Below are 25289 nucleotides of genomic sequence, written 5' to 3'. Positions count from 1 at the left end.
GGGGGCTTGCACCCATAGCTTGGGTTTAATCTTGATATAAACCAGGAATATGCTGCTGAAGGTGGCCATCCTGAACCCTTCAGCAGATTAGGACCTACCTCAGCTTTGTCATTGGAACCTATATTCACTGGCTGCCTTGGTGCAAGGTACTTTCCTTGCTAAAAACAGTCTAGTGGTGCTAAAAGCTCTTCCACCGCTGCAGGGTCATGGAATGGGATGGGATAGGACAGGCCAGGCCAGGCCAGGCCAAGATAGGATAGGATAGGACAGGACAGGATAGTAAGCATGTCTGATTTGGCACAGCAGCACTCGTGGTCTTGCACAGCTCTGCATCACCTGCAGACCACAGCTGGTACTTCCAGGGCTGCACTGTCTGTCTTCCCCAGAAGTAAAATAAGGCACAGGCCTGTGATCCCTGCAGCTTGCTTGAGGAGCCTTGCTTGAGGGCAGGACTAGGGTGGCCAGAATCCCACATCTTGATGTGGTAGCTGTGGCAGCTGTGGTAGGACTGTGAAAATGGGTCAGATAATCAAAGCCAAGTTAATCTGCTGAGCATCTGCTTCTGCCATCTTCTGGCCATTTTGTCCTGTGAATGCCAGATTAACAGGTAGGCTGAGGGATTTGCAAAGCACCCTAAAGCTACTACAGGCCTTGGAGGGACAGTGGGGATGAAGCATGGAGGTGAGGACCCACAGAGGCATGCTGAGAGAAGGGGGTGTTTGTGCCATCAGTCATCCTTCTTGTCATTGTCAGTACCTTTTATGACAGAGGAATTTTGGTCCACAGAAGGGCCTTGAAGTGTGTTCCTGTGGCCCCTCATAAGGCTGCAGCAGCCATCTCTCCTGCCTTGCACTCTGTAGCTCCAAGCACTGCTCTGCTTTTGCAGTTTGGCTCCTACACACACAAGGTCTGCACACACCAGGTCCTACATACACTAGGTCTTTAGCCAGCAAGAGCCAAGACAAGCAGTTGCAGAATCATAAATAAATAAATAAATAAATAAACAGATAAAAAATAAATCTTGGTCCCCTCCAGTCATGAGGCACCCATCATTGCAATCATGAATAAAAATATAAAAGTGCTACTTCACTGACATCCTTAGCTGAGCCTGTGTTATTGGCTGCAGACTGTTTCTCAGACTTCCATTTTTTTATTATTATTATTTTTATTTTTTCACTTGATGATCTTTTGTCTTGAAGTCTTACCAGATGAGTTTTCATCCCGGACAATGTTGCTAGATTTCTGTTGCTGACTGTTTTTCAGAGAGTTAATGACGGCTGGTGGAAACTCACCTGGGAGACACTCAGCATCTGTTTATCATTTTGATTATATACTGATCTCTAAAGTCAGACTTTGCGTTAAACTGATACAACACATGTAGACATCAGCAACCTCTCCTATCTTGTCCTATAGCCACCGGCAGTGCCACTCCTCCCAGAGATTCCCCCACTCACACACTGAGCTCAGAGCTGTTTCTAGGGCTGGAAACCTTGCTTTGTGAAGGAACGGGGGCAAGCTTTGGCACCATCCCCATGCTTCCCCACTGGAGATTCTAGGAGGAAGTCTCCCGCCCGTGGCACTCTGCAAGCTGGCCGCAACTGGGAGCCCAGGAAGCTGACAGCACGCACGCAGGAGCGAATCCTCTGGACGGGATCAACGTGAAGGAGTGGTGGCTCTGTCTTGTTGAAGTGTGTTTCGCTGCGCATCAATGCCAATTACAAAAACAAACCTTCTTTTTGGTGCTCTTTCAATAAAAAATATAAGAGTGTGCCCAGGGTAACTACCGGCAGTGGGGTGAGAGGGACGAAATGCAGCAAAAGAAAACAAGCTGCAGTTAACAATGGAGCTCTTAGAGAAAAGAGAAAAAAGGCAGGCAGATGGCATGAATATTACTGCATGAAAATGACTAACACTCTGAGAATTTCCCAGTGTACTTCTGACTGGCTTGGGCTTGCTTTTATAATTAATTTATGGAAAGTACCTAAATTGGGAATAAACACAATCTCACAAATCCCTTCTAATCTCTGCCTGTATTTTTGAAATGATACCCTGAAGGTATAGTTTCTTACAATGATTAAACTGTTTCCCTTTTAAGAATTAAAAAGGGCTTTTTTAATGCAATTGAACAGAGCATTAGTGGTCAGAACTGAACTCAGAACTGTTTTAGATGCAATCTATTGTTGTAAATGCCTGGATGGGGGCATTTCCCCACTAGACTGGTAGGTGCTAAATGTGCCAATATTTCCATTCCGGATTCATGTATTTTAAAGCAAAATATGACCTGGTGCATTGTCAGCCACTTAATGACTCAGAAGCATTCAGGCATTAGCATAAATTTGGAAACTTCCTTTAAAAAAAGAGATGGATTTTTCATTAAGTTGCTGCTTCTCTTTGACAATAGAAGCAGAACTCCCTCCCTGGGGCAAGGTGTACAGAAAGTGCTTGGGGAGGGCATGCAGTGCAATGGGAGGGGGAGCTTGAATGCATGCTTGTTTCTTGGTCTCTGGGTACACAGTAGGAGTCGTTGTGGCAAGCTGTTCAATGCAGCTTTGCACATTAGGAGAAGTCCGTAAAGATGCAGGCTTAGCACCACGTTTGGCTGCTGCCTGTACATCAGGCTCCTGTTGGTCCTCACATGGGTTTCTGACTGCAGCAGCCACTGGCAGACCCGCATGTTCCCCCGTGGAGGAGAAAAGTGGGCAAGCAGCAGGTAAGCAATGGGAAGCCTTCCACCAAACCAGTGTGATGAGGGTCCCTTGGGACAGCCACGCGTGTCTTGCCTCCTGGTGCACAAGGAGTTGCCTCCTGCCCAGCCAGCAGGAGCACGTTGGACCCACAGGTCCCTCTCTCTCCACAGGGTGAGAAAGCAGATGTTGGGTCCCTACAGAGAGCCCCAGGAGGGACGGGACTCCTCCAGCTGCTGCCTTCTCTCCATCCCATTGTGCCCACGCACTGGCAGGCAGCTGGAGGGGAGCCAGCACGTGCTGGAGGAGGCAGCGGTCAGGGAGACCAGAGGATGGCCTCAGCCTGCTGTACCTGTGGCCATTGGTGGCCTTGCTGCCAACCGCAGCCACAGCCCTGCACCAACAGCTCCAGAGTGAGCCACCAGACGCCCATCCCACCAGCTCTGCTGCTGCAGGTGCAAGGCACCTGGCAGAGATGCTGCATCAGTGAAATTTTGGTGGCGTTCACGGCTGCGAGGCTGGACTCAGGGTGAGGTCCAGTAGCCTGCAGGTCTGGAAACAGATTTTTTGTTACATGCCTTATCAAGTGTTGACATGAAAATCAAGGTAAGAATTACCCAGGGCACAACGTGTCCCTTTGGTTTGGCCTTTGCAGCTCAGTTACGCACAGGAGAAGCCTTTTCCCTGTTCCCTCCAGCAGCATCTCATGTAATGGCTAATGGGAATACATCGCAGCAGTGAAAAATTCTCTTACCCTCATAAACACAATGACAAGGCTAATCTGAAGCACAAGCAGGGCATTTGGGCTGCATGTCTCAGATGAATGCCTCCCTCAGATGAATGCGGGCTGTTTGCAAGCGTGTGATGAGCTGCAGCAGTAATTCAGGCAGCTGCCAGACAGATGACAGGAGAAGGAAGCTGGCCAGCAGCACTGTGATGCTGGCCCCCACTGGTGCCTGCAGTGGGTGCATGCCCAGGGCCTCTCACTTGCCAGGGTGGTGGCCGAGATGGCGAGCTTCTGGAGGAGTGATCTGAGGCCACTTGGCACTGCAGCACCTCCACGTCCCTGCACACCTGCTAGGGAGAGCCCCCCTTCAGGGTGCTCCTCTCCGTGTGTCCCCCAGAGGCTGCCAGCTTCATCTCACAGAAGAGCAAGCCAGAAGACGGGTTTGTTTTCGCAATGTCCAGACCTGGGGTACTTGCTTCTGAAATGCTGTTGCTGATGGCTGCTTGGTCACAACCTTTCCAGGAGCCCAGCATCTCTCTTCTATGCATATAAGAAATAGTTTTAACATGTTTTTTCTATTGTTTGTGAAAAAGAAGAGAGAACAAGGAAAGTCAAATGTGGTCTTTGCTTTCAGAATACTATTGCAGTAATTAAAATGCTTTGGAAGGTGTTCTGTTCCCACAAGTAATAAATAGTTTTGAGTGTTTTGCCCCATTAATTGCGCATTAGTTAAATACTTATTTTTACAACATGCGTATTCACTCACCTGCTTACTCTGACAGTTAAATGCATATTTAAATATGCATTATACCCTTTAATGCATAGTAATTATTTGGTAGAGAAAAAAGACTCTTTCTGAGAAATCCCTTCCTGGGGAATAGATGTTTATGTCTACAGCATAATACTGACTCTGGGAGCAAGGCTGCTGCGGGTCTGTAAGGTCGCGGTGTGTGGACTGGCCTTGGCCCGGCGCACTGCGATGTTTCTGGGGTGCTGGCAGTGTGCTGCCAGATCCGTCACAGCGCTGCTGGACATCTGTGGCTTTGCCCTCACCCTCCTGCCTGCATACCACCTGCAGCTGCCCTCCCAGCCCTCCCGTGCGTGAGCACAGCTGCAGCTGCAGGGCGAGCGCCCCAGGTTTTCAACAGGTTGGGTGCTGATGGTGAGAGGAGCGGTCCTGTGGTCTGCAGCTCTGCTGGGCCATTGGTGGGACTGCACTGGGAATCGGCTCTTCTCCTGGAGGAAGGGGGGGGGGGGCGGGGGGTGATGTGCATTTTCTGCCACAGCAGCAGCTGTCTGGGAAGTGTCTGGTGATTTATTTTATTTCCCTCCAGATCTGAGCAAAAGAGGCCGAAATTTTCAGACACCTGAGTTCAGCGTAGGCCAGTGACTCAGTGGCCAGCTTTCTGAAAGAGCATCTCCTACTGACCTTAGCTGGGCTCTCTGTTCTTCCCAACCTTATAGGAAATTACAGTCACATACTTTTGATGGAGTGAAAATGGCCAGCCATATCCAGCTGCATGTTGGGTCAGCAGCAGCTTTGTGTGATGCTGATCAATATCCAGGAAAAGCTGCAATCTGTCCAGGCAACAAAAGCAAGACCACAAGCATTTGGGACAGACCTCCTTCCACCCACCCCACTTCTTGTCCCTCTACTTTGAGTTCTTTGCTAAGCAGCACAGACTGCTCCGCTCTGGGGAGGACCTGCCCTGGGGAGCAGCACCAGGCTCCCTGTGCCACCGTTTTGGCCAGAGCAGGGCAGACAGCATAGGGACAGCTCCCCATGCTGCTCCCCGAGCTGGCCATGCCTCTCCCACTGTCTCAGGCCACCACTGCTGCCATCAGCCTTCTCCCATGGCATGGAAGGGGCAGTCAGGACTTGCACAGCATCCTCACTCTCTGGGAAGCCAAATGAGGTCCTGGGTGCCAGTGACAGGGCACTGCAGCACTTGGGGGTGTGCAGGAGTGGCAGGAGGGCCAGGCATTGAGGAGAATTTTCTGGAGCACCAAACATTTAGGAGTAGAGCTGTGTGGGCAACACACACGCTCTTTGTTGCTCTGGGGAAGACGCCGACCTGCCTTGATAGCTGTTGTCCTCACAGTGCAAGCCATTGCAAAAGCTGAGTTGCCTCACCTTGGAAGCCAAAGGATCAGAGAATGGTTTGGGTTGGTAGGAAACTTAAAGATCATCTAACTCCAACCCCCCTGCCATGGGCAGGGATACCTCCTGCTACACCAGGTTGCCCAAAGCCCCATCCAGCCTGGCCATGGGCAGCCTGTGCTGGTGCCTCACCACACTTATTGTGACAAATTTCTTCCACACATGCAATCTAAACCTACTCTCTTTCATGTTGAAACCATGTCCTTGTCCTGTCACTACAGGCCCTAGTATAATATGTCTTTCTCTAGCTTTCTGGTAAGACTCCTTTCTGAATTGAAAGCTTTGCAATGGAGTCTCCCTGGAGCCTTCTCTTCTCCAGCCTAAACAACCCCAACTCCCTCAGCCTGTCTTCATAGAAAAGGTGCTCCAGCCCTTCATCATCTCTGTGGCCTCCTCTGGACTTCTTCTAATATGTCTGTGTTCTTTTGCTGGGGCTCCAGAGCTGAGCACAGGGCTGCAGGGGGGTCTCGTAAGAGCAGAGAAGAGGGGGACAATCCCCTCCCTTGCTCTGCTGGCTACACTGCTTTTGTTGAAGCCCATGATATGGCTGGCTTTCTGGGCTGCAGGTGCACATTGCTGACCTATGTTGAGGTTTTCATCCACCAGTACCTCCAAGTCATTCTCCACAGGGCTGCTCCTAAGCCATTCTTCACCAACTCTGTTAATATTGGAGATTGCCCCAACCGACTTGCAGGACCTTGCATTTGGCCTTGTTGAACTTCGTGATGTTCACGTGGTCCCACTGCTCAAGCCAGTCCAGCTCCCTCTGGATGGCATCCCTTCCCACCAGTATATCAACTGCATTGCTCAGGTTGGTGTCATCGGCAGACTTGTTGAGGAGGTACACATTCCCACTATCTATTTTATTAATGACGGCATTGCATAGCATTGGTCCCAACACAGACACTTGAGGGACAGTACTTGCTACTGGCTTCATTGAAACATTGAACTGTGGACTCTTTGGATGCAGTCACCTGGCCAATTCCTTATTCTTCTTATAATCCATCAGAATCATGTCTTTCAGGCATGAATGTGGGGGATTGTATGAAGAGGACCTGCAGAAGTCCAGGTAGATGATACCAGTTCCGCTTACCTTGTCCACTGATGCAGCCAGTCCATAGTGGAAGGCCACTAGAGTAGTCAGGCATGTTTTGGGTTTTGTGAAGCCACAGTGGCCATCTCTAACCACCTCCCTGTCTTCCATATGCTTTGACCTACTTTCCAGGAGGACTTGTTCCATGCTTTTACCAGGCCTGAGATGAGGCTGACTAGCTGTTAGTTCCCAGGGTCCTCCCCAATACCCTTTTTAAAAAATATGTATGATATTTCATTTTCTCCATTCACTGGGGACTTCACCTGACTGCCGTGAGTTTTCAAATATGATGGAGAGTGGCTTAGCAATGGCATCAGCCAATTCATTCAGGACCCTGGCATGCATCAGGTTGGGTCCCATGGAGTTTGGTATGTTTGGGTTCCTCAGACAGTTTTGAACTCAATCTTCTCTTACAATGCACTACGTGTGCTGTTCCCCATGCCTCATGCCTTCCCCAGAGTGTTTTGCTTTTGAGGTGGCCAGACTTTAAGGAAGGGGACCTGCTTCCTTTGCTTGGTGTGAGCCAGGGCAGCTTTCCTGACCCCAAACGGGAGGGTGAGCCAAACCATACCCGGGGAGATGCCAGCTTGTGCCAGCCGTGGCATTGCTGTGTCATTTTGCCCTGGATAGGACCACCCCAGCAGCAGAATCCAAGGGCAGGGGGTGGCACCGGAGGGGCTTCCAGGACAAAGGATGCCCCATTTGGGGGAGTTTCGTCAGGCCCTGTCATGCCCTGCTCTGATGTGGTGATGTTTCTAGCAGTGGTCTGGCTGCAGTCTTAGAAACAATGCACTGTACTGTACAGTACCAGATTGTACATCTAAACTATTATTTCCAACATCTCTGGGTTAATTGTAAAACTGTAATACAAAGGACATCGGGGGTTTGCTGGAGTTTAATTTTAATAGCAAGCCAGTGCCCTTTTAATGACATTTTATACATTTAAATTGGGCACGATCCCTTTGGGAACAGTAATTTTATTCATGGAGATTATGTCTAATTTGAATATAAAAACACCACTAAAAAGATATTGGATTTGCTACTTTTCACTTGCAGAAGCGTTGGAGTCCAATCTTCCCAGCTGACTGGGCTGAGGTGGATTAAAATAAACAAATAAACAAAACCCCACCAACAACTTCCATCGGGCCAAGCGCAAAGGGCTGTGTCTGACCAGCCTCCCGCCCCTTCTGCTGGCCCGCAGCAATCCCAGAGGACTGCGGACAGAGGTGTCTGCCTGTTTCCCTGAGGAAAAGTGGTGTACGACATTGGGTTTGTCACCTGTCTGTCTTCCTGCCTGGCAGCTAACCCACCTGCTTGCTCTGCTCCCAGCTGGTGACATGAATAAACCCACCACGGTTTCAAAACCCTCAGATGAATGCAGTGCCTGGGGAGCAGAGCCTAGGGGTCACCTTGCATGCTTGCTGTGTGGAAGAGGCAGGTCCTGCTAACGGCCCAGAGAGCGAACTGATTACCCATGTGGGCCGCTTTAAGAGGGCTGAATTAGTGCGTGGGGTTTTGTGCAGCCCTCCCCGAGCACGGGGCCGTACCCTTCAGCACAGCAGAGACGATAACGGCACTGACACTGACGTGCACCGTCACAAAGCTGCAGCCTCATCTCCGAGACGGGATAAACTGTTTGGCCTTTGGACAAGATTATTTCTGTTCAGAACAGGATTGTTATCACTTAATTGAAAATAATTATCCAATGCAAATTGGCTTCAAGTTGGCAGGCTGAGTTGAAAAGATGGCGTGTTTCCAAGCTGTCCTGAGGAGAGCTGAGCCAAGCTGCATGGTGGCAAGGTGGGAGGCTAGGACTGTCTGTGGGGCTGAGGGTAGGGCACAGGGGGCAGGTATTCTCTCTGCTCCATACACATCCCATAAGGAAAGCAAGGGGTCCGTCGTGCCTTCCCAGTGCTTTCATCAGGAGTGGCATGGAGGCTTTCCAGCCCGGCTTTGGAGTTCCTCTTTGCAGGCCTCAGAGTCTTCCCTTCATGGGCAGCATCAACACATCACCAGGAAGACCCAGGCAAGTGGTGTCCTGCTCAGGCACCGGGCAGCAGTGGCAGCCCGCAGCCAGTACAGAGGCAGAGATGCAGCCGTGGCCTAGGGCTGGCTCAGAGTTCCATGTCACTGTAAACACACTGGGCACCCTATGGTCTGATAGGTAATTTGGTGGAAAAGTGTTGGGGAATGCCATAGTACCTACACAGACCCAGTGAGACCAGTGGGAGTACTGTAACTGGTTTCTCTGACAGACTTGCTCCCGGGCATAACGGGGAATGTATTAATGAGCCGATACCCTGTGCTCGGGGGTCCACACCTGGGATTTCTGCACACAGGGGATGCAGCTGTCCTCCTGCTCTTGGGCACTGTATCTGCCCCAAAGATGTCCAAGAGATGAGGACAGCCGGTGCCATAGAGAGTCTGGGCCCCAGGTGGGGCTGTGGAAATCTTCACAGAACCAGGCAGATACATACTCTCGGTTGTTCTGAGCCAAGACAGCATGTCAAACCTTGTTTGTTTGTTCATCGTCTTCCGAATCTGTTCCTCCTACGTGAAAGCAGCCTATCATTCAAAATGTCGTGTGTCAGCATGTGTTTGCCAGAGAATTTCTGGGGACAACCACCAACCCCTGCATGTGTGTGTCTGTGAGATTTCACCCTACCTTGATCCCCACTGTGCCTGCTGAATCCTCCACTTTTGGGATCGCTGCTGCCTGTAGGTGCCATGCGCCGAGGTCAGACTTGGAGAAAGATCTGCCAGGGGATCCTTGCCTGGTGAAATCACCCAGGCACTTGTCCTGCCCTGACTGAATGTGCTTGGGCTTATGCCTGGTGAGGAGCCTTTGGGCTTTTGTGATGATGTGGTGGTATTCTCCCTTTCTGTTTAGTGTTAAGAAAGACAGCAGGGCCAGCAGGAGCCCACAGAGAGGTGCAGGGACTCTTGCTGTCTGGGGCCATCCGAACCCACAGAGAAAACCTCACACCAGTTCTTTGGCTTCCCATTCAAAGAGAAATGCAGAACAACCCCCTTGCTGGCAACTTGCTGTTCTGATTTACCATCCTCCTTCTCACATACATGTATGCCTCTTCTTTAAGAACCAGGGTTCTGCCAGTGTGGACTTACACCCATGAGCTCTTTGTGGCCATTCTACCCTTGTTGTTTTCTCCTGTCCCTTTTCTCTTTTTCTGCCTGAACAGGTTTGGATTAGACAAGACCTCCCTGAATGTACACAATGCCTCTGCCAATGCACAAATACACCAGAGAATTCTGAGTTTCCACAATATTTTGTATGATTTGACCAGACTGGTACAAGGTTAATTAAAAAAAAATGTTTAAATGCGGTTTCATCAGAAGTGTGAAATGCTTCTGCAAGAATCTCTGTCAGGACTTCGTAAAGATGATAGTGTACTTTAACTGGCAAAGCACAATTAGACACAGTCAAATATTGTCCTGGTTAAAGACTATTAATTTTCCTTACATTTGTCATGAATTAATTTTTTCTGGCTATATAAACACTGTTTCCTTTATGAATACAACTGCTTCCTTTACACTGAAAAATTAAATTTGCTTTGATAATGAACTGAGGTGCTAATAATCATTTTGCAATGCAAAAAAGTGCAATTACTGCCTGCCGTGCCTCGCAGTGCCCCAGCTAGTTGCAACTGTCTGGAAGTCTGCGTCTCTACCAGTGAACACAGCCAAGCATTATGCGGGGCACAGAGACAAAACCCAGGCACAGAGCCTGGGGACTGCGAGCTCTTGGATGGCACCGCCTGTGTCCCCAGCACACCCGGCTGGAAGCTGGGGGGGACGCAGAGCTGTGCCGTGAGATGGACTAAGCAGGTTTCTGCTTTGCCATGATTACCCCTCCAGCTGGGGCTCTTTGTGCCACCTGGGTGGCTGCCGGTTTTCCCACTGCTGCAGTGGTTCTCCTGCCTGGGAAGCGCTGCCGAGGGTGAGGCAATCTGCTTGGTGAGCTGTACAAGCTGCCGGTGCTGAATTTCTGTTACCGCAAAGGGCTTGGGAAGACTATGCCCATGCAATGAGTCTTTCTTTCCCTCTCCAGGACATCATCCGTGCCAGAGGTCACAAGTAGAGGTGATGTGCAGCCACCAGCCTGTGTCTTCTTGGTTCAGTCTTCTGTAGAGACTGCGGATGGAGCAGCACTGGCACTCTTCTGGGAGTTCCTCAGGCACCCACACTGCTGTGAGTACATTTACCTGTCTGGGCACTCACAGGTTAAGCATGAATCTAACTTCCTGTGGCTTTTCCTCATCCATGTGAAAGACAAAGAACCAGGACTTTTTAGGTATCCAGTCAGCACTCTTACAATGCTGAGGATCTTCACACAGCACAAAGTTTAGGTAGTGACACTTACATTTACCTTTCAAACGTATTTTTTAAATTTTTAAAGTGCAGAATGTGTGGGTGTGTTTTTAAAAATATACTGCTATTACTTTATAGCTTGATGTTGACTTTGTTCTTTTGTTAAAAGTAAATCATTAAAGGAAAAATTGTAAGACAAAATGAAAAAGCATAGTGCATAGAAAATCCACCAGGAGTTCAATAGAAACCTCTTAACATGCAAGCAAAGAGGACGGGAAGGATAAAAGCTTTGCTTGGCCTGCTTCAGCATGTACTGATTTTCTCATACAGTGGGTTTCTTAGAGCTTATGTTCTTCCTAAGCCCTAAAGAACACGATAAAAATGAATTTTTAGAGGACCTAGTGATTAGGAAGTCACAGTGCTGGAGACAAGCTTTCACAATGATGTTAGTCCTCTTGCTTTAGCATTGCTTTAGAAACTGCATCCATTGACAATGGTAGCAGCAATTCATTGAGCAGCCTCATCAATGTGGGCAGCTTCCCTCACTCGTTTGTTAGTGTGAAGTGTGGTATTTTGCCTTGTTTAAAAGCTTCTGAACAGAGAGGTTCCCACCCAGAGGACACCTGAGAAGGCTTGCATGATCAGTAACCCTGCTCCTGACACTAGCAGTGTGGTTAGCATGACTAACAATAAACCAAATATCCATAATATGTAAGCAAGCTGTTAACGTACACCCCTGCCCCCTTCTCTCTCCCCCTCTCTGGCTCCAGGCTGTGGGGACGCCCCCTGTCAGGGTGACAAAGGGCATTCGTGTTATCGAGATACAGGTGCTGAGCCAACAGGAGGTATGGGGAACACACCCTGACAAAGTGGTTGGGCCCACCAGCGGTACCAAGGCCCGCATGCGGGGTTGCCAGGAGATGGTGACACTGGTCCTGGGACAGGGAAGCATAACAGCACCAGGAACACTGCCTATAGAAGCAGGCAGCTACCAACCCTAAGGGGGTCTTAGACTGGAACTGCTGCTGGATGGCAAAGCCTGTGGTCCCCTGGTGGACCAGGGCACCTCTGCTGTCATCTTCCTCCTCTAAGCAGTGACTGAGTGACTCCTGTTCTTTTATGTAAAGCCTGAGTCTAGGTTATGGTTGTGTCTTGCACTGGTTGATAACAATTTGACCCAATCTGCAGGGGTGCAGGTGACTGAAAAGCTTGTGTAACTAGCAATTCTACTGTAGTTCTAGAAATTCTGTGCAGCTATAAGCTATGCTAGGTGCTGGAAACTAGATAATAAAATATGCTGATTATTATTATTATTATTTTATAATTATAACCACAAACCTGTGCCAGCCCTCATTCTGCCAAAGATCCCTAAAGAACCTGCCTGTCCTCTGTGGTGTTGGGTGTTGCTTGTACTGAAGCAAAAGAGGGGAGAAGCTTTAATTCAGGTAGTGCCCTTTCCTGATGATTGGGCTGGTTATACCTGATGCGTTGAGGCCTCCCAGTCCCCGACTCCTGATAACTGAATTTTGGATTGATTTTTGCACTGGTTGGATCTCAGGACAAAAACTTAGCACTCTTGGAAGAGCTGCTCACGGACTGTACATGGAACAAAAACTGTCATTTGGGAAGAGTACGATCAGTCCTAAGGTTTGCTGGGCTAGTCAGGTGGCCATGGACAGGATTTGCTTGTCATGGGTCTAGTCCAGAGCAGCTGAGGAAGCATGATGACAAGCTGTGAAATCAGTCATTTCTGCCCTGCTCTCTGCAGCACCACTGTGCAATTACACCCCCTGCTTACTGGGATCAGCTCAATGGCTTGTCCAGGTGACCCAGACCCAACTCTGCTGCCTCTGAAGGGGGGGGGGGGGGGGGACACAAAACCAGCGCAGCAGATCCACTTCTTGTGCCATAGTGAGAAAATGGTCCTGAAACAGCATGGCTTTTACCTGTCCTACTGTGCTCTGGTGGGAAATAGTCCTTTTATTTTTATTTATTTATTTTTTCTTTTTTCTTTTTTATTTATTTTTTTATTATTTTTTTGGCTAGTCTGAAAACAGAATGAAGTGTTAGTCAGACAAATAGGTCTTGGGGTTTCTGGAGCGGGGAGGCACCATTGTCCTCTGAGCTATGTTTAATGAAGAAGACCAAAGCCAGTGAGCTCCATTGCAAGGCACAGCAAAGCCCCATAATGCTATGCAAATCAGTCGCAGAAAGATACTACTTCTTGGCCGAGATGGAGACCTGAAAGCTCTGTGTGCTCAGCCAAGTCTGCAGATCCAGGGGTATAGCTCTTGCCTGAGTATTAACAGAGGCTGGGGCCATGTCTGCTCTTGGTTCCTGGCTATGCAGACAGGCCTTGGGCACAAGCATCTATCCAGGCTTTGGCTCTGCACCAATAAAACAGGGAGATAATCCCTCCCTTCTCATCCCACCAGCCTGGGAGAGGGCCAGCATTCATCCTCAGCATCCATCTGGGCAGCATCAGGACATTCAACCCCACCGGTCCACACTGCAGTCTCTGCCTGGGCAGGACTGGGACACATCTCCTTGCTGTGATACCCTGATGCTGCAAGTAGGTCAGGAGTCAAAGCTTTGATGCAGGGACCTCCCAGGGGCAAGCAGCCTCACTGGACGGTGAATTGATGGAGAGCATTGCAGCAGAGAATGACTTAGCAATACTGCAGAATCAGGTATGAACAGGCAACGTGCGCTTGCAGCCCAGAAAGCCACCCGTACCCTGGGCTGCACCAACAGCAGCGTGGGCAGCAGGGCGAGGGAGGGGATTGTCCCCCTCTGCTCTGCTCTCGTGAGACCCCACCTGGAGCCCTGCACTCAGGTGTGGGGCTCCGGCACCATGAGTACATGGACCTATTAGAGAGAGTCCTGAGGAGGGCCACAGAGATGACGAAGGGCTGGAGCACCTCTTCTATGGAGACAGGCTGAGGGAGCTGGGGTTGTTCAGCCTGGAGAAGAGAAGGCTCCAGGGAGACCTTGTAATGACTTCCCAATACTTAAAGGGGCCTATAGGAAGCCTGGTGAGGGACTCTTTGTCAGGGAGAATAATGGCTTTGAACTCAAAGAGGGTAGGTTTACATTAGACATAAGGAAGGGCTTCGCTGCTCTGAGGGGGGTGACACACTGGAAAAGGTTTCCCAGAGAAGTTTAGATGCCCCATCCCTGGAAATGCTCAAGGCCAGGTTGGATGGGGCCTTGGCCAACCTGGTCTAGAGAAGGTGTCCCTGCCCATGGCAGAGGGGGTGGAATTAGATGGTCTTTAAGGTCCCTTCAACCCAAACCACTCCATGATTCTCTGACTTTGCAAATGTGATGTTGCTCTGAAGAAGACAGGGCCAGGATTACTGTGATTTACTCAGTGATGGTGCTGGCAGAACAGCGCCAGCCTGGAGGAGGTAGCACAGCCCAGGTCAGGCCATGATGTGACTGCACCTCAGCAGTGTAGTTCTCCAAATTTTGGCACTGATTCCAGAAGGATGCTGCTCTCATGCCTGGTGCTTCCCTGATGACCTGGCTGGAGACACATGACACTGGCGACATCAGAGTGGGTCACCTTTGGTGGTTTTTGTCATCTGAAATGCTGGTCATTGCTCCCAGCAGCTGAGTGTCACAGTGTAGCTCAGACTTGCTTGGTTAAATGGCTTTCCAGCAGATTCTACAATAGCTGATGCTTTTATGTGCATATATAAATATATATACATACCCGCACAACACTTTTTAAGCAGACTTTAGGGAAAAAGATTGAAAGAGAAGCCAACCTTCTGTTTGACTTTGTTACAAAGACACATTTAATTATTTTCTAATGCACACACGTGTCCTGTGGAGATGTGCACCTCAAATCACAATAGTCCTTCCTTCTTCAACATTGCTGTGCAGTGACTGCAACAAATGATATACCAAATACTCTCTTCTCCCCTCTTCACTCCTGGGACAACTGCCCCCATTACCAACCAAGACTCTGACCTTTTGATCCATCCATCTTGTCTCCTCCGCACAGTCTGGGCTGAGCTACAGCCATTTATTTATTCACGCAATGTAGGTTTCCTTATGCTGCTTTACCAGGGCACATCAACTGTGACCTTGATACACTATCCTCTCCAGGGATAAGCATGTTTTTCACTCCCAGGCATCTCTGGAGTAAAGAGTGACAGTTCCTTTAAGGAGGGGAAAAATAGCAGGTGGGAGGAATGACAGGCTGAAGTACATTTTAGTTTAATAGGATAAAATGGAGCTTGATGAAAGTAGCCCAATCTTCAAGTCATCTGGTATAGAACAGGATTTTAATGCTATGCTTTCCTTTCACCAGTCCCTAATGTAGCAATATTTTGGTGGTAGAAAATACATCAACCTTTTTGTCATGTTCCTTATCGTGTCCTTTTCATCTAATCCAAAAACATACTCAACGTTATTATTTTTGCACTAAGTTCTGTAAAATTCATTTGTTGTTTGACAGAAAACCTACTGATAGTTACGGCAGGCATGGATTACCAGTGACAGCCTGCTGGTGCTGAATGCAGACTATTTTGTTTCAACTAGCACAAGGAAGAGACCTATGAGTGGAGCCCTGCAGCACGGTCACAGAAAGCCAAGCCCATAGACCGGACACTCTTGGTATGGGTTCCCCAGCAGGTAAGCAAAGATGATTTCCTTACCTGTCCACAAAGTTTATTGACTGGGGGGTGTGTGGGGGGGAACAGACTCACTCATGGCTGGGTGTACACAGCATCCAACACATCCATCTCCTGGGAAGCATGGTTCCTGCTACAGTCCTGCTGGCTGGCATGAGACAAATCCTTCTTGTCTTATTACATTCTTCCACATGGAATAATAATGCTCCAGTGCTCAGTGTGAGGGAAGGTTTCAAGGCTGGAGCTCAATGACCTGATTATGATATGTAAGGAAATGAGTTTGAGGCACCCCAGTGCTACCCTAGATTGGAGACCAATTACTGCAGACATGACAGTCCAATGCACCTGGTAAGACGCAAACTGTCTTGGTTCTACTACTATTAATTCCAGTAGTGTCTGGCCATGGACATGTCTGACCCCACTCTGCCCAGCAGCAGAGCAGGACACTGCTGCTGATGTGGAAGAGAGGGCAGGGTGGATCTGCCCAGAGAGACTACTGAAGAAAGGGTTCTCAGCAGCCTATCCACTCATCTGCTTCCTCAATGATCTGTCTTCTTCAGCTTATGTTTGTTCAACTCCTACTTCAACCATCCCAGCAAGACTCCATGCCCAACTCAGACAATCCTCTGCTACCTTTATTTACCATTTTAAGGCCTTTTTTCTTAGTGTCTTATCTACACCTTTCTCCCTGTATATTAAGACTGTGTATTGTTGTCCTACTGTTAAGAAAGGCTGTCTTCTTTTGTATGTTATTTACACACCTCCTTTTCTCTAGGGAAATAAATAGATAAATAAAAGTGCCTCATCCATTTCAATCTTTTTATGCTAGCTGCATTATCTGGACCCTCTGATTCTAGCCACTGTGCAGCAAGTTTGCTCTGTCCTGAAGTGCCATGCCTGACAGAAGTCAGTCCTTGGGCTGGTATCTTAACCCGCCATGACCCAAATGGAATTGTGGCTAATACTCCACTTTGCATACACTGCTGCATTGTCTTGTTTCTTTTGCTACAGCTTCTCTGTCTCATGTTCAGCTTGGGAGCTTCTCTGCAGCCTCACTTCCCAGTCAGTTCCAGGCCTTCAATCTGCACTGCTGCTAGAGGGAGTTTTTTCATCCAGCTCCCATCTGTTTCCAAATTTTGCTGTTTCAACTTTTCCTCTTCCCATGGTCCCAAATATCCTACATTCTCTGTGGAGATTCACTGTCTTGCAACCGCACACAACAGACGCCTACCACAGCAAAAGCCAGGCTAGACATCTGCAGGACAGGGCAGCTGCTGTAGTCAGAGAGAAACCCAGAAATGCTCTCCATACAAACATGATTTGATGCTCGCAATATTCACTGCCACAGAGGATACTGTCTACTGCCAGGCTTCTGTGGGTTCACCCAAGAACTTGCTTAAGTTACCAACCTTGCTTAAACTTTTCACCCTTAGCTTCCCAAAACATTTCAGGCTCATTAGCACATACATGAACTGGAAAAAATCCGTAAAAGAGTCCCAACGTAAAACAGAGTTGGCTGAGGTCAATGAACCCCATAGAAACAACTCAGCATGGACTCCTGGCTGATTTAACTCCAGTTAGAGTAGCCACGCACCTTAATTTTAGAGGGAAGAATTGCAGAACACCCTCAGTCATTTCACATCAGAATACCACCTTAAAGTGCACACATGCAACTTGAAGACATCTATATCTCTTACACACAATGCTGTCCCTGATACTGTATATCAGTGTATACTATGTATATCAATTATTCCACTGTCACAGAATCATAGAATAGTTTGGTTAGGTTTGGAATGGACCTTGAAGGTCCTCTAATTCCAACCCCCCGGCCATGGGCAGGGACACCTCCCACCAGCCCAGGCTGCCCCCAGCCCCATCCAGCCTGGCCTTGGGCACTGCCAGGGATGGGGCAGCCACAGCTCCTCGGGGCAGCCTGTGCTGGTGCCTCACAGGAGAGTTCTTCTTTCCAGATCACCTCATCTACCTGCTTTTAGTTTCAAGCCCTTAACCATCGTCCTATCCCTCCACCCCCTGACACAGAGTCCCTCCCCAGCTTTCCTGTAGCCTCCTTTAGGCACTGGAAGTCCAGTGGAAGGTGTCCCCAGACCCTTCTCCTCTCCGGGCTGAACAACCCCAGCTCCCTCAGTCTGTCTCCATAGGAGAGGTGCTCCAGCCTTTGATCTTCCTCATGGCCTCCTCTGGGCTCTCTCCAACAGATCCGTGTCCTTCTTGGGGCCCCAGAGCTGAGCGCAGGGCTCCAGGTGGGGTCTCACGAGAGCAGAGCAGAGGGGGACAATCCCCTCCTTCACCCTGCTGCCCACCCTGCTGTTGGTGCAGCCCAGGGCACGGGTGGCTTTCTGGGCTGCATGCTCACATTGCTGGCTCCTGGTGAGGTTCTCATCCACCAACACCCCCAGGTCCTTCTCCTCAGGGCTGCTCTCAATGCATTCCCTGCCCAGCCTGTATTTGTGCTTGGGATTGCCCCAGCCCAGATGCAGGACCTTGCACGTGGCCTTGAACCTCATGAGGTTCTCACAGGCCCACCTCTCAGGCCTGCCCAGGCATCCACCCCTTCCTGCCAGCATGTCAGAGCTTGCCGGTTTTGGCAGACTTGGTGAGGGTGTACTCAGTCCAACTGTCCATGTCACTGACAAAGATGTTAAATACTAGTCCTGGTATCAGCTCCTGAGGAACACCACTTGGTGGTGGTCTCAGTTTGGACACTGACTTGCTGACTGCAGCTCTCTGAGAGGTGCATCCAGGTGACTCCTTTTCCACTGACTCGTCCATTCATGTCTCTACAATTTACAGAGAAGGATGATGAGTGGGACAGTGTCAAATGCTTTGCCAGGTAGATGACATCAGTTGCTCTTCCCTTCCTCTTATTAATTAATTAAATTACAAATTACTTAAACATAAATATACAAAAAATAATAAGAATGTGTATAGCAGCCTTACTAGCATGGCAGTATTAATATTTTTATACTTTTATACTTTGAGTATAAAAGTGTTGAGTGTTTTCAACATGTAACATCGGTCCATCCCAGTCACTCTGACACTGCTAACACATCAGCACATTAGGCTACTGCGTAATGCCTGGATGAAGTGTACACTGCACTTCCTGGCAGGTTTCTTAGCAAACGAGGAACTGAATATTGGAGTGTGGGTATTCAGAGGCAGAGACTCAGAGATCTCCACGGGGAACATCTCAAGAGGCATGCTGCCCAGGTGACTATCAGAAAAACACTTCTCTGGTGTGCATGGTTAAGAGTGACTGTCTACTTCCTTCTACAACACACAGCACAGCACCTGTAAAACACCTCATAAACAGACTGAGGACTCGTCTCCCTCTCTCAGATGCTATTTCAGTTTGCCATTTGACAGAACTGCAAGGACACAGTCTCCTGAGCTTTTACTCACCTCGTGATGACTTTGCTGCCATGTCATTAAATTGACGCCTCGGAAAAGTTGGAGTTGGCCTCAATGTTTAAAGCAAAACAACTCTTCTTCCCTGTCTACCAGTCTGCATGCTGTTATAGTTCAAGGCTACTGGAGACTTCTGTTCAAATGCAACAGTGAAATCATAAGTAAAAAGGGATGCAAAACACAACAGATGGGGTGAGTTGCAATGTTAGGGGCAAGTCTTTTCAGGAGTGTATTTATTTATTTTTTTAAAATTAGGGCTAAATGTGATTTATATTTTAAATAACAAAACAAAATTTTCTATCAAGTAATGGATAAAGTTAAGCAAAATTTCAGGTGCCAGGAAGGATGCACTTAGGCAAAACTGGGCATCAGCTTCCCAAGTATTATGTGAGTTTAGGTCTGCTCCAAACACCTCTGAGAGGAATTGATATGGCCACTGAAATTCTAGTCTTCTTGGTGGGGACCTTGCCATAAAAGAGCTGATGAATGCAAGGAGTGTGAAAGAGCACTGGCAGAAAGACTGCCCCCAGTTTTTTCTAGCGTAGTTACCCTTCAGATGTCTCCTCCTCAGACTTAGCCTTGCATTTGTACAAGCTACAAATTCTTTCCAATTTTGAAACACAACAGTAGCCAAAGGCCAATTTCTTAGTAAGCAGTAAGACATGGCATGTACTTTTATGAAAATGTGCTGTTAGTTACTATCTCTTGATTAGCAAAAGTGGCGTTACAGTATAGTGCAGGTAATCAGTACAGTATACTATAGCATATACTATAGTACACTATATATAGTATATAAATATAGTGTTCTATAGTATAGTACAGTACATCAGTAATGTATAGGTCATCTCTTATTGAAAACCAGAAAATCTCTTGTCAGGGATGATGTCCTTCCACATCAAGAAAGAGAAGCAGATACCGTCTTCTTAGGTAGTTCTGCTTGCCCATGCAAGACAGCCTAGAACAAGACAACATTTATTGGATATCCCTCATGTAAAGTTTTATTTGGATTAGTCATTTGATCAAACATTTACTGTTACAAAGCTTTTAGCAACATAACTGTTCAACTCCAGAGTACAAAAATAACTGTCTTAAAAAATTAAAATTATTAAATTTTAGCACATTTATGTCTGGAATCAAATACACTTTTCATGCTCTGCTCTCGTTTCTGCAGGAACAACTTTCACACCAAGGGGAGCAAGGACATATTTGAGATGTAAACTCTGTTCCATTTTCTCAGCTGCTTTCTCCTGCTGTGCTGACTAGCCAGCAACAACAGGGAATGGGCTCACTCAGGCCTCACCTGTGCTTGGCACCCAGTTCTGTGGCACTGATGGTGACAGACTTATGGCATCACACTGCAGAGTGAGGTGGAGACTGGCGTGTCCTAAAGTGCGAGGCTATAATTTCACAGCACCTTCCAGGAGGGACAGAAGTGGAGTGCTGAGAATGCACTGAGCTGTGCATTGGAGAGGACTGAGTGACTGAGGAGAACATCCATATCCCCATGCGTCTGTACTGGCTCCCCCTAATGTGAAAGCCTCTCTGCAGCATCAGGTCTAAGGGCCTGCACTGCGGAGGAGCAGATCCTGCTCTGACGGGTAAAGCAACATCTCACCAGTGAAGAAGCAAAGCCTACCAAACCCTGCACAAGCACCCTCCCTCCTTCCCACCCCGTCCCATTAGAAGCAAACAAAATAAGTTTACAGCCTGCCCTGGGATTGCTGAAAAGTGAGTCATTCCAGACACGAGCATTAAAAACTCCCTGTCAAGTGAACAGTTCACAACAGACAAAACATCCCTTTTGGGAACAGAGATGGATGCTTCTTGTGTGACTCGTACCTGGGCATGCCCACCCAGATTCAGAGACATATTTTAATTTGGTGTGTAAAGAGGGACTAAAATAAACAACAGGCAGAGCCAGAGCTGGTAAACAGCAGTGCTGCCCATCGACTTCCTCAGAAGGATTTCTGTTTAGACTTTTTCCTCCTCTGTTTTATGAGGAATAAATTCTCGTCGATATCAGGACCAGCATCTTTCTGTTTTTTCCTTTTCTTCTTCCTTTTAGCAGCTTCCAGAAGCTCCTGGGCATACTCTGTCTTGCTGCCATGTGCCTGGAAAATGGACTTGTGATGTTTTTTGCTGCCCTTAGATGTTTGCTTTTCATATCCCCTAGGGAAGTCTTCCTCCATCTTGTGGCCCCTATCAACATCACTTCTGTGTTTCTTCGCTCGGTGTTTGTCTGCCTGGGACTTCCTTCTCTTTCTGTGATACTCATAATCTTTGTTATGTTTACCATGTTCTTTACAAGGCTTTTTCTTTTTCTTATGGCTGTATCCCCCATGTTTTTCTTCCTGCCATGGCATCTCCGGCTGTAGTGGCAGAAGGCCGGCTTCTTGTAGTTCTGTAAAACAGATCAGCTTATTTCGGACAAGCTAAAACCCAAGCCCTCAGAACTTTCTCTGCGTATAGTCAGTACAACCACCTGTTTTTTCTGACAGATTTTTTTCGTTGTGTTTCTTTTTTCTGTCAACAGACAAGAATCTTAACAAATTACAGTCTAATCCTGCTAGATTATTACAACTTTAATATTAGTGGATTTTTAGAATTAAACCATGTGACAACAGTCACCTAGTTAATTAGACACAATAAATTTCCATGATACACAGGTGAATAAAGTCACAATTCTTTTACTACCCCAGACTACATTTTCAAATTCCTATAGCTTTTCCTGAATCACAAAAATAATCCTGCAGTATTTCAGAACGTAGCAAGCACAAAAGAAAATATTTAAAAGAACTGGAAACCAAACGGATCTCCTCAAGCATGCTGTACCTGCAATCTTTCTTTTTAATCTGTTTGCTCTCCTCTTGAGATCGCAGTCATCATCATAGTAGTGGATGAACGGAGAAGAAGGGAGCATGCTCCCATGCATCCGCTTTTCTAAGCACTCCTGCAAAACACATTTTAAATCACTACAGATGTGGCTGAGTTTTATGGGACAGGAAACGGGCTGGATTCTGCAGGTGCCGGTCTGTACCTACGGAGGATGTGGCAAACAATTCTTTAAACACCGATCATTTTAGAGCTCCAACAATCCTTCCTGCATACAAGACAAACACGTATTCCATGAGACAAACTGTAGTCCTCCTGCAGCAGGTGGAAGGATTCTCATGTCTTCCCACAATTAATACAGATACATAGCGGTCTTAAAAGCAGGGGACTAGAAGGAGGCAAACGTGAAGTAAACAGGAGGCAAATTGGGAAATGCATTGTTAGATCTCGGGAACAAGGCTATCCTCCCTATACTGGGCCAGGTTCCACCACCACCTGCTTTCATGGCTTCTTATTGCTCCCTCTGGTCTCACAGCACAACCACATGCCTTGTCTCTTTGAAATCCAAATGCCCCTAGTTGCAGGAGAGCTTTTTTTACTTGTATCATTTCAGGGGAAAGTATGGGGGCATCCTCCTAAAACAGCAAGAACTGCATGACGATGCTTGTTATCTGCTTTGTAGTATCACGTTATCGTGCTTTGTAGTATCATGTCTCTTATTCTTGGACACTGCCCAAATCTAACGAACTCTGGGTCTGGACATTCCCAAGAAACTTTCAGGAGCTTTCAGGCACCACGTCTCCACCATAAGCTTTCCTTCCAGTGTTTACTACTCGTACCATACCGTACCTCTAGCCCCCCCTTCCCTGTGTGTCCTCCTGTGTCCTCCCCTTTACTTTTCAGAGACACAATACATCAAAAATGCATTTCACGTGTGTCGTATTTCTCAGCTTTCACTTCCTCTTTGATTGAAATGATATGAATAATCATGTTGTTCTTTGTGGTGTCTGCAAAAAAGGTATCATTAGATTAAGTGACAATGGATCATCTCCACGTGCATGGAGGAGTGCGGACAAGCAAAGGCAGCTCAAAGCTGGAGCCCATGTCTGCAAGCTCCAGCCCTACCAGGCTGTGAATTCGGGCTGAAACTGACCTGGGAGAGGGTGTTCAAGTCCACCTGTCACCTGAGGCTGTTCTCAGTAGCTATCCATCTAAGATACACGTACCCTAGAAGACAGACTGGACTTCACTCTAAACACCTTAACCAAGAAACATCCTCTCTCGCCTTTCCCAGTTCCTCCATTTACCTCTTCAGATTTAAGAGGAAAGGAAAGCAGTGAAATGACACTTGAAACACCTGTGTTTTACGTGAATGAAACTTAAGAGTGGCCTTTAGGCAGGGCACAAAGCTGTCTATCTTGAATAAAAGAAAGAAAATTATCCCTAAATATTGCCAAGGAGGTCACTGAAGATAACACAGATTAGCTTTACACAGGAGTATGCAGAGATGTCTTCTTCTTTCTGTGAGATCTGTGAAACGTAGTGTTTGAGATGCTGCATGAAATCTTGGGATGCAGAAATACAGCCTTTTCATTATTTTTATGCTGTTAACTTGTTGACAGTGATACATTAGTGAATGAAATGCACATACCACCAAAATCAGAACTCATGTTTTCCTCTGTTACCTCACTTCACTGAAAAATCAACTCAGCAATGTCCGTGCACTGCTATATCCTTCCCTCCCAAGCAAGCTGCCACTGCTGCCATCCATGCACTTCGTACTGCTAAGTACTCTTGGGGCAGTCTTCACCGTTGGAGGTAACATACAGAGGATGGAAAGGAGAGCCTGCTACCAACCTGCAGGAGAAATTTCTGTGTGACTGGCATACTAGGATGTGAATGCAAGGCACATCTGCAGGTACGGTATAGTTCCTTATCTCTGCTGCCTTAAAAACTTGCTGCAGCCTGAATAATGCCGTAGGCTGTCGCTGATTAATTTACTTCCCCTCTTAACTTTCACTGCATGAATTCAGACACTGATTTTGAGCTCACTTTTCTTAGCCAGTGAGAGGTACAAATCTCAAATGCATTGCCTGTCCAGCTGGATCACCATAAAGATGAACACACAGACCCTCTAGTCCAATTTCTTCAGCCATTTGTGTAAAGAAGGTTTAGTGATTTGAAGGCAAATACTTGGTTATCATTATATAATGCAATGTGCACCCTGGATGTTTTTCTATGTGCATATTGAAAGATCTGGCGAGTGTTTCTGCCTTTCTGTGTTATTACGGACTTCTTCATTCTCATTCAGTCATCGCTGAGGCTGCTTCTGCTCCTTGTATGCTAGTAGGAATACTACCTTATCTTCTTTAAACTTCGATAGCTGTAAAATGTTGACTGTGAGTCATTTTCTGCCCTTATTCATTTTATACAGTTTCTACCTTCTCCATCCAAGTAATGACTATCATCTCCCCCCACTCATTTACTAATTATTTTTAAGGCAGTCTTGTTTGTAACCATGTATTACTGCTTTCCTTGAATGCCGTTTTTTGAGAGCTTAGTGAAATACTCCTTACCCATTGCCAGCAATCGGTCTCATTTTTTGTTCAAGGCTGTCAATTCAGTTTTTATTTATTGTATATGCTCATTTTAGTGTATGGACTCCTAGTAGTGGTTTTGTTCTGTTTTTGCTTAACAGGACTGGTTTCAGTCCTTCAAAAAGGTTTTGTCCTTCAAAAAAGGTTTTATCAACTCAAGTCTTGACTACGAGCTAGTTTGTATGACTAAAGGTCTCACACGGTCACCAAATGTGTAGCCATGTCTTAAGGAAACACCTTGCACCTGAGGCTGAAGATTTGTACTCACATAGCATAGCCAAGGTAGTGCCCATAGTGCTTGCAGTGCTCACAGGTAATGTCAGGCTGCTGACACACTTCTTACCTAGCTTGGATTGCAAGAGCTGCTTATTTCTCTTCCAAGCCATCTCTGAGAACAGAAACACAACCACGTGCTGGCCTCATATCACTCAAAGAGGAAGTAACACTAATTTTCTGGAATATTTATGTTTGCTGGACTTATTCCATAAAAATAACTAATTTTTGTTTCAGATATTTGCAGATACAGAGCTACAGTTATCATGATGGGAGGCTAAGCAAAGGTGATGAACATTAGGAACCAATCCTAGAAGATGCAGCACATCTCCATATTTTACAGCTCAGAATGTCCACTTCCACCATGTTTTCTGTACCTTACAGAAGATTGACATTAAGTTAAATTCAGCTACAAATTCAGGTCCCTCAGAAGCAGGCAAATGGAAAATTTCTAAAATGGAAATTCAAATAGTTGGGTTGGTTGTGGTGAAAGACCTTACATGATGTTGAACATGGCAGCAAGG

The 25289-nt window shown here is 47.2% G+C and overlaps 1 protein-coding gene across 4 annotated transcripts in view; it reads right to left on the bottom strand.

Moving 5' to 3' along the window:
• Positions 1–20045: 20045 nt before the first annotated feature.
• Positions 20046–25289, bottom strand: part of ZCCHC7 (zinc finger CCHC-type containing 7) — a 115613-nt gene continuing 110369 nt past the window's right edge. For all 4 annotated transcript variants that reach the window (XM_035310917.1, XM_035310919.1, XM_035310920.1 and 1 more), the window contains 2 exons: positions 21896–22013; positions 20046–21464 (listed from right to left, as the gene is read on the bottom strand). In XM_035310917.1, coding sequence (XP_035166808.1) covers positions 21019–21464; positions 21896–22013 — 564 coding nt within the window. In that variant the 3' untranslated portion in view covers positions 20046–21018. The remainder of the gene's footprint in view (positions 21465–21895; positions 22014–25289) is intronic.

Source organism: Oxyura jamaicensis, chromosome Z (assembly GCF_011077185.1).
Source record: "Oxyura jamaicensis isolate SHBP4307 breed ruddy duck chromosome Z, BPBGC_Ojam_1.0, whole genome shotgun sequence".
NCBI lineage: Eukaryota > Metazoa > Chordata > Aves > Anseriformes > Anatidae > Oxyura > Oxyura jamaicensis.
The sequence above is the reverse complement of the archived record's forward strand: the minus strand, read 5'-3'. Positions and strand labels throughout refer to the sequence as shown.